At 38.5% G+C, this 14214-nt stretch overlaps 1 protein-coding gene across 1 annotated transcript; it reads left to right on the forward strand.

Moving 5' to 3' along the window:
- Nucleotides 1-11285: 11285 nt before the first annotated feature.
- LOC141438846 (uncharacterized) lies at nucleotides 11286-14214 on the forward strand (the record flags this gene model as incomplete). Its single annotated transcript, XM_074102869.1, is given in 2 exon segments — nucleotides 11286-11354; nucleotides 13921-14214. Coding segments are annotated over 2 exon segments (336 nt in total), but the record flags the coding sequence as incomplete, so codon positions are not given.

The following is a 14214-nucleotide window of genomic DNA, read 5'->3' on the forward strand; positions in this document are numbered from 1 at the left end:
CACCCCATCGGAACTAACCGCTCACCCGGACAAGAGATGTCGCTATTAAGCAATTAAATTAAGATTGGATTGGAGTTGAATTAAAAAATACAAAAATACTACTCCAAAAACCACTCTTAATTCAGTAAGTTAGTTGAGAAACAAGATAAATACTAACTTCTCCGATAACATACGGTGGAAAAACATAATTCCATATATATTTACATTGTATTGTATCACCGTTTTACCAAACTCAAACAAAAGAAAGAGCAAATCAATCTAAGCACATAACCGTTCATCTTGAGTTGCATCGTACCAGAAACCTTGACACAGATCCAGCAGCGCGGTTACATCACCCTTCAGTTCCACGCGATAGTTCTATACAGGGCAGGTCTGCTGTTGTTATGCAACTGTTCTGTTCTTTCACACGCGACACTGTAAAATGTAATCGTTTTGTCTGCGGCGTTGCTCGGATTTGGCGCAATTTTAGAAGTTTTGTGTCAGCTTTTTATTGAAAGGAAACGGTATACTGTTATGTCAAGGCAAAAGGCGGTATTAAAAAAAAGACTTTTGGGTTATTTATACCATTGTGTAGCTTAAGACATTTTGCATCAGATGGTGTAAAACACAACATGTTTTTTTTTAGATTCGGCCTTTTGGCTTAGGAGGGCAGAATATGCACTAACTAAAGAAAGAAAAGTCGTTCCAAATACTTGCACCGTACGATTAATGTGTGAAATTGTTGTCATTGTAGTTTAATTTAGCACTTGTTAATTTTGACATAATATTTAGCCTGACTGTATTTTGTAATTTATTTATTGTGTTTTAATGAATACCTAATTAACTGTACCGTCAGCTATCTTCTCGGCTGGTAGATACCTCAAGGGATCGGCGGGCTGGTGCTTACCTTGCACAACAGAGAGGTAATGCTGCCAGCCTCCTAGGAACGGCCCCCCAAAGCAGCAGCCTTGAAGACATTTTCTATTTAGTATAAGTTTTGTAAATAGTAAGTAGATAGTAGTTAGTTGTATTTTTTTTAATTTTGTATATGTGTTATAACTCTGTGCCTAATTAACTAACTAGATAATTATGTTCACATAAAGACTCGTGCTTTCAAGTGCTCCATTGGAGACCAGTTGCAAAGGATAAGAATAGTGATAAATGAGAGGCCGTAGGTATGTCTAACGCGATGACGTTCGCGATCGAATATTCATCATCTCTTTCTATAGACAGAGTATATAGAGGGTACATGTACCGTCGTCTTATGCCGTGTGACAGAAAGAAATGGTGAAACGATTGTTTTCAAGTTTATTAGACAATTAGGCTTCGGTCGGATTATAGAACTAGTGGTACAAAAATCGTATAAAAATATTTCAAAACTTTACTGTGTGATCAAATAGTAGATTGTACAACAAGAGCATAAAACGGCCCATTTTACCCAAGACGTTCATATAACCACCCGAGCTGGTACGGCGAGGGTAGATAGACACGACCAGGAGAAAATGGAAAAAAAACACTACTTTTGACTTAGGTTGCGAGGAAATGAAAATATTATATATATTTATATATTTCATGCATTATTATAATTTTGGTTTTATTAATTTATTTAGATTGATTTGATTGATTAGTTTTATATAAATTAAAAAATATTTAAAAAATATGTAGAAACTTTTTTGTTTGTGGCTGTTGACACCTGATTTACCTTGGTCTTAGACGAAGATTTTACTTTATGGACTACACCATAAAAAGTCATTTTATGTCGCCTAGATCTAGTATAAACACGAACTTTACGAGCATGAGAAGTGAAAAATCCTTATAACTATCATTATAAGTTCTTTGAGCTTTCGAAATAAAATCACCAAACAAAAAATCTATTTTCATAACTCAGTCAAACACACAGCTAACCAAATATTTTAGGACGCGACGAAATTCTACTTGTTCCAATTTGACAGGTCAAAAGATGAAGGCCGTTTATATTTCAGCCAATCGTGAGAGAAAAATAAACACATTCTCCGGTTCTAATAGGCCATTCGCAAACTTGCACCATAGACGTGTGAAGTGAAGATTGCATTGCCAATTGACCTTGTTGGTTTACCTAATTTAATAGAAAAGTTGACGGTGCACACAGCGAAAATCTTCGTCCAAGAACCAATACAAACGATGAATAGAAATTGGTAATTATTTGAGCGTTTATTCTAGTTTTTCTTTTAGCGTTTATCTAGCGGTCGTCGTCGTCGTAGTCGCCTTGTACGTCTACTAGATAACCTAGAAAATGTAACAGAATCTTCTACCATTTCAACGAAAATGTGCCCACGAAATTCAGGTCCATATGTATGGCTTGCATAATTATTGAAATTCAGAACGTATTGTTTGTCATAAGAAAGAAAGAAGAGATTTATTCACTAATACGGAAGACACACAAATACAATAAAATTTACAAAATTACTCACAAATAAACCAAAAAAAAAACATGAAAAAAAGTAACATAATACACAATTTTGTGTGTCCCCGCAAAAGCGAAACGCCAGCAGCGCTGATTTTCCGCCAGAACCGTCTGTGAATCCTCTTGACTCTTTTTATCTCGGAATCCATTAACTGTTCAGAACCTAAACTAACCTACAGTTTTCTATAAATAGGATGACCATTTAAAAAAAATAGAAAAAATTACGTTTCGGCGGGAAAAAAATATGACTAACAAAAATTCTATCAAACATTAAGTACATTATGACTTGCGCAAATTATGCGACTAGATAATTATCATGATCATCTCGCTGCTGCTACTTGCTGGGCACAGGCCTTCTCTCAGAATGAAAGGGACGCGGATCCAGTTCAGATTGGGAACTTTACTCGCACCATTGAATTGCTTCGCTGACTTATTTAGACGATGCTCTCCTTCACCGTAGCTCGTGGAAATTTCGAATTTAATTTCGCACACGAATTTCAAAACCCATAGGTGGCCATAGTTTAAGCTTCAGGGTACCACGGCTTTTTTGAAAATCGAAGATACCAAGCATTCATTGCTAAGGCCCTACACCAGGCGTATTCAACCTTTTGGTTTTAACGGCACACTTTTCGTTCATCAAAGTTTCACGGCACACCAGTAAAAATAGCCAAGTGCGAGTCGGACTGGCGCGTAGAGTACCTTTAGGGTTCCGTAGAGTATACCCATAATATGTAGGTAAACCATAACGGACAGCGGAGGCTTATTAATAGGGTCTCGTTGATACCTTTTGTACGAATCGCATACACTTCGCGGCGATCGCGGCACACCGGTTAAAAACCTCTGCTCTATACTATGAATTGCAAAATTCGAAATTCGTAGCGTCCCACTGACGCTTATATTATTTACTTAAAAGAGTGAGAGGGACGATACGAACTTCGATTTTCGAATTTCGTAGTAGGCCCCCAGGCTCTACAGCACAATCCAATTCGGCTGTCTATCCGTATTGCATCGCATGTTGGCAACGCGTTGCATTGCGTCAGAAGACCTTGACACATTGCATCACAAGGTGAAGAGCAGCTTATGTAACGCTGGTAATGGCGTTGGGTAACGTGTGAACGGCGAGACGGTAATTAGGGTAACTCTAAATAGGTAATCAATTGGTGTAGGTAAGGCATTTCTCTAAATTTGAAAAAAAAATAGTTTCTGTGACAGGCTATTGGCGCTAACGTCAGAAACTTTTGACAACTTTGACATTTGCGTCGCGTTTGTAATTGGTTAAACTTAATAGCTAATCGTTAACACTGGTCAACACTAATGTCAAACGGGGTTTTTAATGCTAACGCCATCTAACGATATTTTGCCTAGCAATAAATCCTCATTGTATCTTTGTATCTGCCCTTCCATGTTTATATTAATAATTAGCTTTTGCCCGCGGCTTCGCCCGCGTGGAATTCGGTTATCGCGCGCTGTTCCCTCGGGAACTGCGCATTTTTCCGGGATAAGAAGTAGCCTGTGTCACTCTTTGGCCCATAAACTATCTCTATACCAAAAATCACGTCGATCCGTCGCTCCGTTTCGACGTGAAAGACGGACAAACATACAAACTTACACACTTTCGCATTTATAATTAAGTACATGGATTATAGGGTCATGTTTTTTGTTATGAAGATTAACCCTCTATTTCATCATCCATTGATTAAATTTATTTGACGGATAAATCTGACTATGCCGTCTCTGTTTGTTTTGTTCAAATAGACGGAAACGGCATCACATTTATCCGTCAAATAAAATTAATTAATGGATGGTGAATCAGCCCCTAAACTTCATCTGTCTATCAATCTATCTAGATGATAACCACGGTTTTGAGATACCTTACTTAATTATTATTACAAGCAAAGCCACGGAGTAAAGACTACTTAGTATATATTAGTAGTATTCCAAATAAAATAATAGTATTTATGCAACTGTATCGTAATAGGGGTCCTTAAAACACGAGTGTGGGTTTATGAAACGAGGCGTAGCCGAGTTTCATAATAGGGTCACATGAGTGTTTTAAGGCCTAATTACGTACAGTTGCATACAATATTTTATCTATATCCATATATTAAATCCTCTATCATGTGTTCAAGAACCATTGAGAATGACCTGCATTAACGAGAAGTAGGTAGGTATGTCTGCCCCACGAGCTGCGCCCGCGACGACCTGCTGCTGCAGCACGTGCACGTGCACGTGGTCGCGGCGCCTCCCCCCCCATGCTGTAATGATGTATGAAATCTCATTACGATACAGATTTCTGTATCGTAATGACCATTACGATACATTCATAATAGAATCCAATGTCGTAATGCTGGTCATTACCTATGGTTTTTGAACGCATAATTGAGGATTTACTATATGGGTGTAGATAAATTAAATTAAACAAATGACCAACCTACTAACGACCTAATAAACAACAATTGTTTATCATTGAGTAACAATAATACACTTATTAAAAGTTACAAAAGTATTACATAAACCATTTATGCGCATGCGTGTCAAGGTGCGATGAGTAATTTGTAGATGTTATTAACGTTAGAGTTAAATAAAAAAAAAAACTGTCCAATCTCGACCTAAGCCGTTGAGGGTTCAATATTCAATGAACCACAGAGAAACAAACCCATTCATTATGAATTTCGAGACCGCATTCGCAATTTCTTCCTACCCTCGTCTTATACCATGACTCTGATGGTGAAGATTGTGTGTGATTGTAACATTGATGTTGGACAATAATGCCTATTATTCAGCGAGCTATGGAGGGAGCAATGCTTGGGGTTTCTCTCGAATCAGAAATGAGGAGATACGTAGATGAACAATCACCGTGAATTAGCTCGTTGAAGTGGCAATGGGCGGGCCATATTGATGTTGAAAGATTAGAATCCTAACGCTCAGCGAGCTATGCAGAGAGCTATGCTTGGGGTTTCTCTACGGGATCGAATCAGAAATGAGGAGATACGTAGATGAACAAGGGTCACCGACATAGCCAAGCGAATTAGCTCGTTGAAGTGGCAATGGGCGGGCCATATAGCACGGAGATAGGATGGCCGTTGGGGCCGAAGGATTCTCGAATGGAGACCGCGGATCGGCAAGTTAAAGTCGCGGGTTCACGGTGGATGCAGGCTGCTTCCAACCGAGGCACCTGGAGGTCTATGGGGGAGGCCTATGTCTAACAGTGGACGTCCGACGGCTGATATGATGATGATGATGATGATGAATAAAGCCTAAAGTCTATTTGTGGTAATCCATTTTTGGAGTGGACAACACTCACTTTTGAACTAAGAGTAAAGTCACGTTTCTAAGCTTCATAAGCTGAGTTTAGACTTGCAAGAAAAATCGTGCAAGTTGCATTACATTGCGGTGCTCGATCGACCACTACAAACTCATTGGCTTAACTTGCTCGATTTTTCTTGCAAGTCTAAACTCGGCTTTATACTTCTATGGCTGGAACTTAGAAGTGTTGTTATGATTAAGGAGAGCCTGCTGATAATGGTTCTATAATTGTCACAATTTAAATTAGGATCAGTTTGGGGTATTTTTGTTATAAGTGGACTTACCTTGTTATTTAACTAGCTGTTCCCCACTTCGTCTGTGAAGAATTCATTCATCTCTATCCCGTGGGAACATTCCGATGTCTTTTCCCGCGACTTAAACTATGTTTATACTTCTTTCAAATTGGTGCCGACTTTATTGCATAAATGTGAAAAAAAATCCAACTATCCAAAAATATCTGAAGACGTGCACATATTTGGACTTATTTGAAAAAAAAAAAAAATTAATTTGTTATTTTTTTCTTCATCCTATGATCACAGTTATACAATAAAACATTCTCATTCTCATATTATACCTAAGTAGAAATGTCTTCTAAGGAAGCAACGAGTGATAGGTTTTCGACGTTAGTGTCAAAAATGACGCTTTTAGAATACCTAGCTATTATTATAAGTACCTATACATGTAGATGGGTCTGGACTCTGAAACAAATGTTCAGTTTAATTTTAATTCAACTTACATGTTTTTGCTAAGTCGACATAACAAAAAATCTCATGTAGAAAACTATGATTTCAAAATAATGGTCATATAATCACACTGTCTACTAAATGACGCGCCTATATTGAGCAAGTATCTAAGAAATATTAAAAACCTACGGAACCTTCAACACCAGCGCCACCGCGCACTTGCCCAATATTTTCCTAATCGAAACAAGATTTAGCTCACACTATTTCAAAACCAACGCTCTAAAATTAACCAACCCGCACCTGGCCAGCGCCATTTGACCTCTCTCCCCCCTCCTAGCCTCCACATTTCTCAACCAGCGGGGCACCTGAATACAATCCCACGGGTCCCCATACACTGGTCACAGTATAGAGTAATGTACAAACTTATGCAATTGCAATGACCTTACAGAATTACGTAACGTCTCCTGGAGATACTCCCAAACTGATTTGAACTTTAACGTCGTAGTTTAAAGTTGGTTTTGTTGTGTTTGAGGCTGAATGATAGAGAATTAGGTTAGGTGAACTGTTGAAATGTGCTGTTGTGTGTACGAGACCTACTAAATATTGAATTATTAGTTATGAGGACGTTATTAGGCGGCTTTGTTGTGAATTGTGATGTTTATTGTAAGTTTTAGTTGGATTTAACGCCAAAATTACATTTAGGTTCAGCCAACTTGGCGTTCTAAAATGCATCGTGTATTAACCCGTCGGACGCCCCGCGCACCACCAGTACCACTACCATGAGTTTACAGTGACCGTACTCGATAGCGACGGCGTAAATTACTTGTATGGAGAATTGTACAGCGCCTCTACAAATAATTTACGCCGTCAATATCGAGTACGGTCACTGTAAACTCATGGTAGTGGTACTGTAGTGGCGCGGAACTAACTACAGGCTTTGTCAATTTTTGTAAGATACTAGTGTCGATCAGCGATCACCTTTACGTAGGTTACGTAGGGTAGTATTCAAAATTACTCAAAAAAAGTCGTTGGTCGCGCGACGGGTTAACAACACACATACGTATTTTTAGCTAGCTTTTATTCTCGGCTTTCCTTGCTAGCAATACCGGGTAAAGTTATATCTAGATTATTGAGCATTTGGTACAATTTTATACATATTTTATTCATCGGATCAAAGGCACGATTTAAGCTAAGACGTAAATTATCTACTTTTTGGAGGTTATCTATCTTTTTCTTACCATATAAGTACCACATAACTATAATATTGCCTGCGACTTCGTCTGTGAAGAATTCGTTTATCGCTATCCCGCGATTTTCCGGAACAAAATGTGTATTCTATTCTATATCTACTCGTATATCTATTCTTTTAGGGTGTTAAACTTTAATCGTGAAAGTGTAACAAACAAACAAACACACACATATTTATAATATTAGTTAGGATATAAAGGTTATTGAACAAGCAACATTCAAATATGTTTCTTTATTTCTGAAACTACTTAAACAGCATACTTATAGAATAGTATAGAAGGTAGATTAGGTGCAATAAAAAAAAACTAAAACTACATTAAAATTAAAAAAGCTAAAACTATAATAAATCTAAAAATGGGCCCTGCGGCATGGTACCAAAGATGCTGGCAGCATTTCCCCGCTGGATCGTAAGACTGATGCGTTGAGCGAGGAAACTGCCAGCTCTTCGGTCTCCTGTGGTATCTCTGAGTCTCTTTAATAAATCTTTGAAGCGCCACATTCGAATATAAATCAATATTACAGCACTAACGATTTTAATTAAAATCGTGCAGGTTATCTTTAGGAGAACATGTTTTAACTTTTAGGTAGATATTTCAATTTTCGCATGTGGCGCCATCTATTGAGGAACATCTGAAGTCTGAACTATCGCAAAGATAGAAAGCCATGTAAGAAAAATGGTGTTACGAACCTGCGCCTTGGCCGTAACCCCCATCGTGCGGCGATGCGCATTGCGCATGACATTACCCGCTTACCCACTCCCAGACGGATGCCCGGTAGGGTTGCCACACAACTTGCTATGTGTTACCGTCGAAGGACCAATTTGCACAAGAATTTTCCAATGTCCGTTAAAAACAGATCAAGTAATTTAAATTTATACGCAGTTAATACGCATGGAACTTTCAAAACGCAGTGCTTTTTGCAAGCTCAAATCTAGTAAGTTTTGACCGATTTGCAATGGTCAGATTGACTTGAAATGTGGTATACATATGTATATAAGTTGGATGATAATTCAAGTACAGTCAGCAAAAAGCTTGTATTAAAAATGATATTTTTAACAAAAACTAGTGTCAAGCTTTGTTGGAATTCTGATGTTGAACCGACGTTGAGTAAAATTGAACTTGAGATAGCGCTATCGTCGGGTTTTAATACGAAGCTTCATGTTCTCATACGAATTAAGCCAACAGGACTGCGATAGAGTAGGTACCTTTGAGTGCCCTTAAAAATAATGATTGATTCAGTGCTAGACTAATTAAACGAAGCAAAGCGAATTAGTGTAGTTCATTATCTAAGGTTCAGTGATAGAGATAGCTTCAGACGATCTAGGTGGCCTATTATATATATGTTTTGCATTTTATATTTTAATTTATTTAACTATTTATTTTTAAAGTGATTATACAAATAAATATTCTGTGAATATTTCAAGCGTCTACCTGTTGCCATTATATATATTGTTGTATGGGAGCCCCCCTTAAATACTTATTTTATTCTGTTTTTAGTATTTGTTGTCATAGCGGCCACAGACATAACATAATCTGTGAAAATTTCAAGTGCCTAGCTATTATGGCTCAAGAGATAGAGCCCTGTGACAGACGGACGGACGGACGGACGGACGGACAGACAGACAGCGGAGTTTCAGTAATAGGGTTCCGTTGGCAGCCTTTGGGTACGGAACCCTAAAAAACAATGTCTGGAGTTTTCAGCATACTTACTAATAATAGAAAATTAATCTTAAAGGAATTTTAATACTTAAGCAATATTTAGCACAGCCCTAGCGCAGCATCTCAGGGATGTGCTCGGCGGATGCTAACCCACTGCCACGTAACGGGACTCATACGTTGGCTTAACGTGGACACGCCGTGAGACGAGGTCAATGCACGACTCTTGCATTTTTATTTATTTATACAAAGGTGGGTGCAATGGCGCTCTTTGAGGAAGGCTAGCGCTCTGACTGCCATACAGACGAGCTAGCTAGCTTGCTAGACAGAGGTGTTGCATACTGAGGTAGGTACAGGACACCCTGCTATAGTATATTATTTCGTATTTATGTTTTAATGTTACTGGTGGCATAATGACATTAAACAAAAACGTACTAGGTAGTCTATTGTTTTCACTTAAAGGCACTTCCACAGAGGGTCGCGGATTCGAACACGGGCTGGCACTTCTATGTTTTTAGAAATTACATTTTTAGTTTACCATTAGCTAAAGTAAACGAAAACATCGTGAGTGAGTAGTGATGACTTATCAAACAAATATTACTTATGTAGATAATTTACGCTAATTACAATTCACTCATTTGTATGTATGTTAATTTAATTACTTTAATAAAATGTGTATTTGATCAGTCATTTGATGAGTGGGTGATTATTATTTTTTTGTTTTATTGAAGAGTTTAAAAATGGAACGAGTAGCTGCTTTACATTTGTATGTATGTTTTAGAGGATACTCGTCCTGGACTTGTTAGGTACTCGCATTTAGAATATGAAAATATAGGAGAAGAAAGAAAATCTCTCATCCGTTGGAGGCTAAAGAAAGAATCTATGAGGATGAAAAAGTAACTAATACTTAATATTATTCCATTACAAAGCCTCGTTCTGTGAGGGGGCTTATGCCCAGCAGTGGGGCGTTTATAGTTTGGGACGATGATGATGTAGATTATTAACGACTTATCCATATTAAGCTCAGCGTTCCATACCGCAGTATGTCGCGGCATACTGCTCTACTTGTCCCATAAGCGGACGGCGTGTGATCCCATACAACTCATACAACGTAATATTCTCACGGCCATATTCCCAAGAGGATAGCCAGAGGTGTTACGAAGCTCAATCTTCTTAATTAAACGTCTTGAACATCTCAAATACATGCATAGACTAGACTTTACCTAGCAGTTTACATTGTAGTGTAAATAAGTTTTTGATAAAATTTTAATTTTAAAGCTGTTTTTGCTGATTATACTTTTTGTTGGCGTTACTTTCATTGTCACCCAAACTACATTTGCATACCAAATTTCAAGCGGAGACGATCATGGCCGTACTGCCAGGAAGTCACTACCAGATTATTGTATTGTCACGAAATTTACATAAGTATGCCAAATTTCAAGTCAATCCGACTACTGGAAGTTGGCCGAATTTAATTTGCAAGATTTGACTACAGACAGACAGACAGATAACGGGACAGGCGAAACTAAATAAAAGCTTGTAAAAAATGGCGAGGATTAAAAATTAACTAGTAACTGAATGTAAACTATATATATGCTATCTCTATTCTCTTTCTCCCTTCATCATATACTTAATATTTATGTACTTACTTATTTTTAATACGAAATAAAAAGTAAAAAAACACATTGAATATCTACAGTTGAATATGATTAGTTACATAACCGTCTTTACGAAGTTGGTTAAAACAAATAATTGTGACAATTTATATCCATATGCAATAATTTTGCACACAAGTGTAAGGTGTAAGGTGTTGAAATTCAATTTATGGCTAATTTCTTACTTGTACGTGTTTTGGTTGCTAAAAGTAAATTTTTGGGGAAATGATGTTGACATTAGTGCCAAAAAAAGATTAATTTGTGAATATAAAGTGGGTTAAACGTTTTTATTGTCATTCAATTGCAATTGCTGTAAAGAAATTTGTTTATACATCAGTACAAAATGAATCTTTCTCTGTGTTGTGTGTTACTCGCATGTTTACTGGTAAGTAGTCTTTTCTGACAACCTATTTTTTTTTCTAATAATTTGGGATATTCAGCGATTGAGTGTGGCATTAGAAACTATTTATGAATTTACTTATTCAAATTATATACTCGTAATAATAAGATTCGAATCCGCATCTCTCGAGTAGACGTGTCAAATGTGCACCACGTCGCCCCTTAGCAAACCCAATCCTAAATTTTATCGGATGCATACGCCAATAATACCGGTGGTGCCATATACTAGGGCATGCGGTACCGGTACCATTTCCAGAACCGGGACTTGAGATTTTCGGTACTGGGGCAGAACCGGGAATTCCGGGATTTCGGTACTTTTCGGTACTGAGTAAATGAATTGTATTTTTTTTGTTAATTTGATAAATGAAACACCTGTAAAGTGATAATTGTTGTAATTTAACCCAAAACAATTAACAAAGTGCAAAACTTAATCAACAAAAGTCAAAACACAGGTATGGAAAGATCCTATATGCCTGTGTACCTATAACGTTCGCTCAAATGTCTCCGCATTGCCGCTGTGCGCACTGTGCGGGCTGGTTTTTTCCCTCTGTGACTCAGCTGAGGTGTCCTACGGCGGTTCTCTATAGCGCAGGTTGCACTTCTGGGTGAGTTTAACGCCTACCGCCAGGTGTGGTTATTCCCGTTCCACAAGACCACTCATGCTATAAGAAAAGCTCATGCTTTTGCTCTGGCTTTGAATTTCTCACACCTGTGCCAATTTAGTCGGTTTTAAAAACTCAGTCGTGTTTATTTTCCGTCTGTGCCTCTTTCTATTTCCCACCACCTTTCAGCTACACTTGTTTAAGGGCGAATATTCGAGCGTTTTTGACCGCTCGGTCAAACGCCATTAGCATCCCACGTTTATAAGCACAACAGAAAGAAAATTGCGTCAATTTTAATCACGCGAAATTTAGCATCGGTATTGTCTTTAATTTTCATAAAAATTTAACCCTACGCATAACCTTTTTAATAACACCTGCCAGAAACTAACGACAAAAAAACCGCTGAATATTCGCACTTTCTTCCAAACCAAACTTTGGGGGTCACATCGAGGCCTTGGTGAAAACCGCTGCGAAAAAGCTTGGCATCCTTTCCAAAGTTAGGCGATACTTTACTGCGGACCAGCTCCTTCACCCTTACAGAGCCCGAGTCCGGTATTGCATGGAGTACTATTGCTGTCACCTTTAGGACGGCTCTGCCCAGTACTAGTTGGCTGCTTTGGATTCGGTGGAACGGCGAGCGATGAAGAAACTCATTAGCGGCGATTTTGTGGTAAATTTTTGCTAACAGAGTTCGCCACCGCAGAAGGGTAGCTCGTGCTCGGTGCTACACAATCTTATTCCATCAGTTCCTTCCATTCACAGGTCGACCAGAAGTAGGCGGAATCTTCACCTTTATGTTGTCAGCATCCTTAAACTTCACACAAAGCGTTTTCGCTCGTCCTTCATTATCCGGCCGGATATTTAAGGAGTGGAAAGCCTTGCCAGCTTCTGTGTTTTCTGATCGCTACAATGAGGCTGTCTTAAAATCTAGGGTGAATGGACATTTATTTGGCAAGCGTGCTCCACCTCAGTCAACATCTTTGCTTACCATCAGGCGTGATTGTGGTCAAATGCAAGCATATTACTGTACATAAAAATATGACAAAATAGAACAAAAAGATACGTAACACATCACTAACATATAACTAGTTGTTATTTAGATGGTAGTGTTAATTAACATTACATAGATAAAAACACAAACAAGCTATCACTATCATTATCAATCGTTTAGACATACAGACTACAGGATAGTACCAATACTAAATCCTAACAGCTATATTTTGACTACCTGAGGCCGTATTGTCTAACGCGCTGACATTAGCGGTTGCAATTACCATCTCCTTCTACCCTCATCCTACACGAAGTGACAGAAAGAAATGGTAAAAACGATTGTGATACCAAGTGTAATACCCTAGTGTAAGTTTTCGGTTACAAAATACGTGTCGATCACGTTCGCGTAAAATCTCAATTTGTATGGAAACACGAAATCGCAAACGTTCCACTAGAGGCGCTGTTCGTGTTTCCATACAAATTGAGATTTTATCGCGAACGCGATCGAGACGTATTTTGTAGCCGAAAACTTACACTAGGGCACACTGGTTCACCATTCGTCGTCGTCGCCGTCGTCAGTCGGGCAGCAGCGGACCGAGCATGCCGATTGCACCCGAATAAAACGAGCGTGTGTGAATCGCTTAAGGTGACAGCATTACAAGCCCACGCGTAATTTTTGAATTCAAAAAACGTCAATTAATTTAGTTACAAACTCAGTACCGAAGGAACCGAAGAACCGGGATTTTTTTCTCCAGAACCGGTACCAGTGTATTCGAAAATTCCGGGATTCCCGGTACTTTCAGTACCGGGAATTCCCGGGAGCATGCCCTACATTATTACGCTAAAAAATTATAATCTTGTAATGCAAACAAAACTACTTTGCAACCAATTTTAAGCAGAGCAATAAGAGTATCTTGGTTTTTGATTCAATAACCTTTTTTATTAAAATCATCTCCACAGACACCATATCTGCACGCTGACCCATCACCAGACTCCATACAGATCCAAAACTACGATGGTCCAATATTTCTCCAAGCAGTCCAACCCAACTGCTGTCCTTTATGCAACAGTCTTCTTACTCAGCAACCCGTCAATCCTGAGCCTTGTGACGAAATTCCAGAAGAATACCTAAGAAACACGCCAGGAACTAACGATAGACCATTTCCAAATATCACCCCCTTTGGAACAGGGCCATCAAACGCTTACATCCCAACAACATCTGTAAACCAATTTGGTACAGATCCTGAAAAGGCT

This window comes from Choristoneura fumiferana, chromosome 19 (assembly GCF_025370935.1).
Source record: "Choristoneura fumiferana chromosome 19, NRCan_CFum_1, whole genome shotgun sequence".
NCBI lineage: Eukaryota > Metazoa > Arthropoda > Insecta > Lepidoptera > Tortricidae > Choristoneura > Choristoneura fumiferana.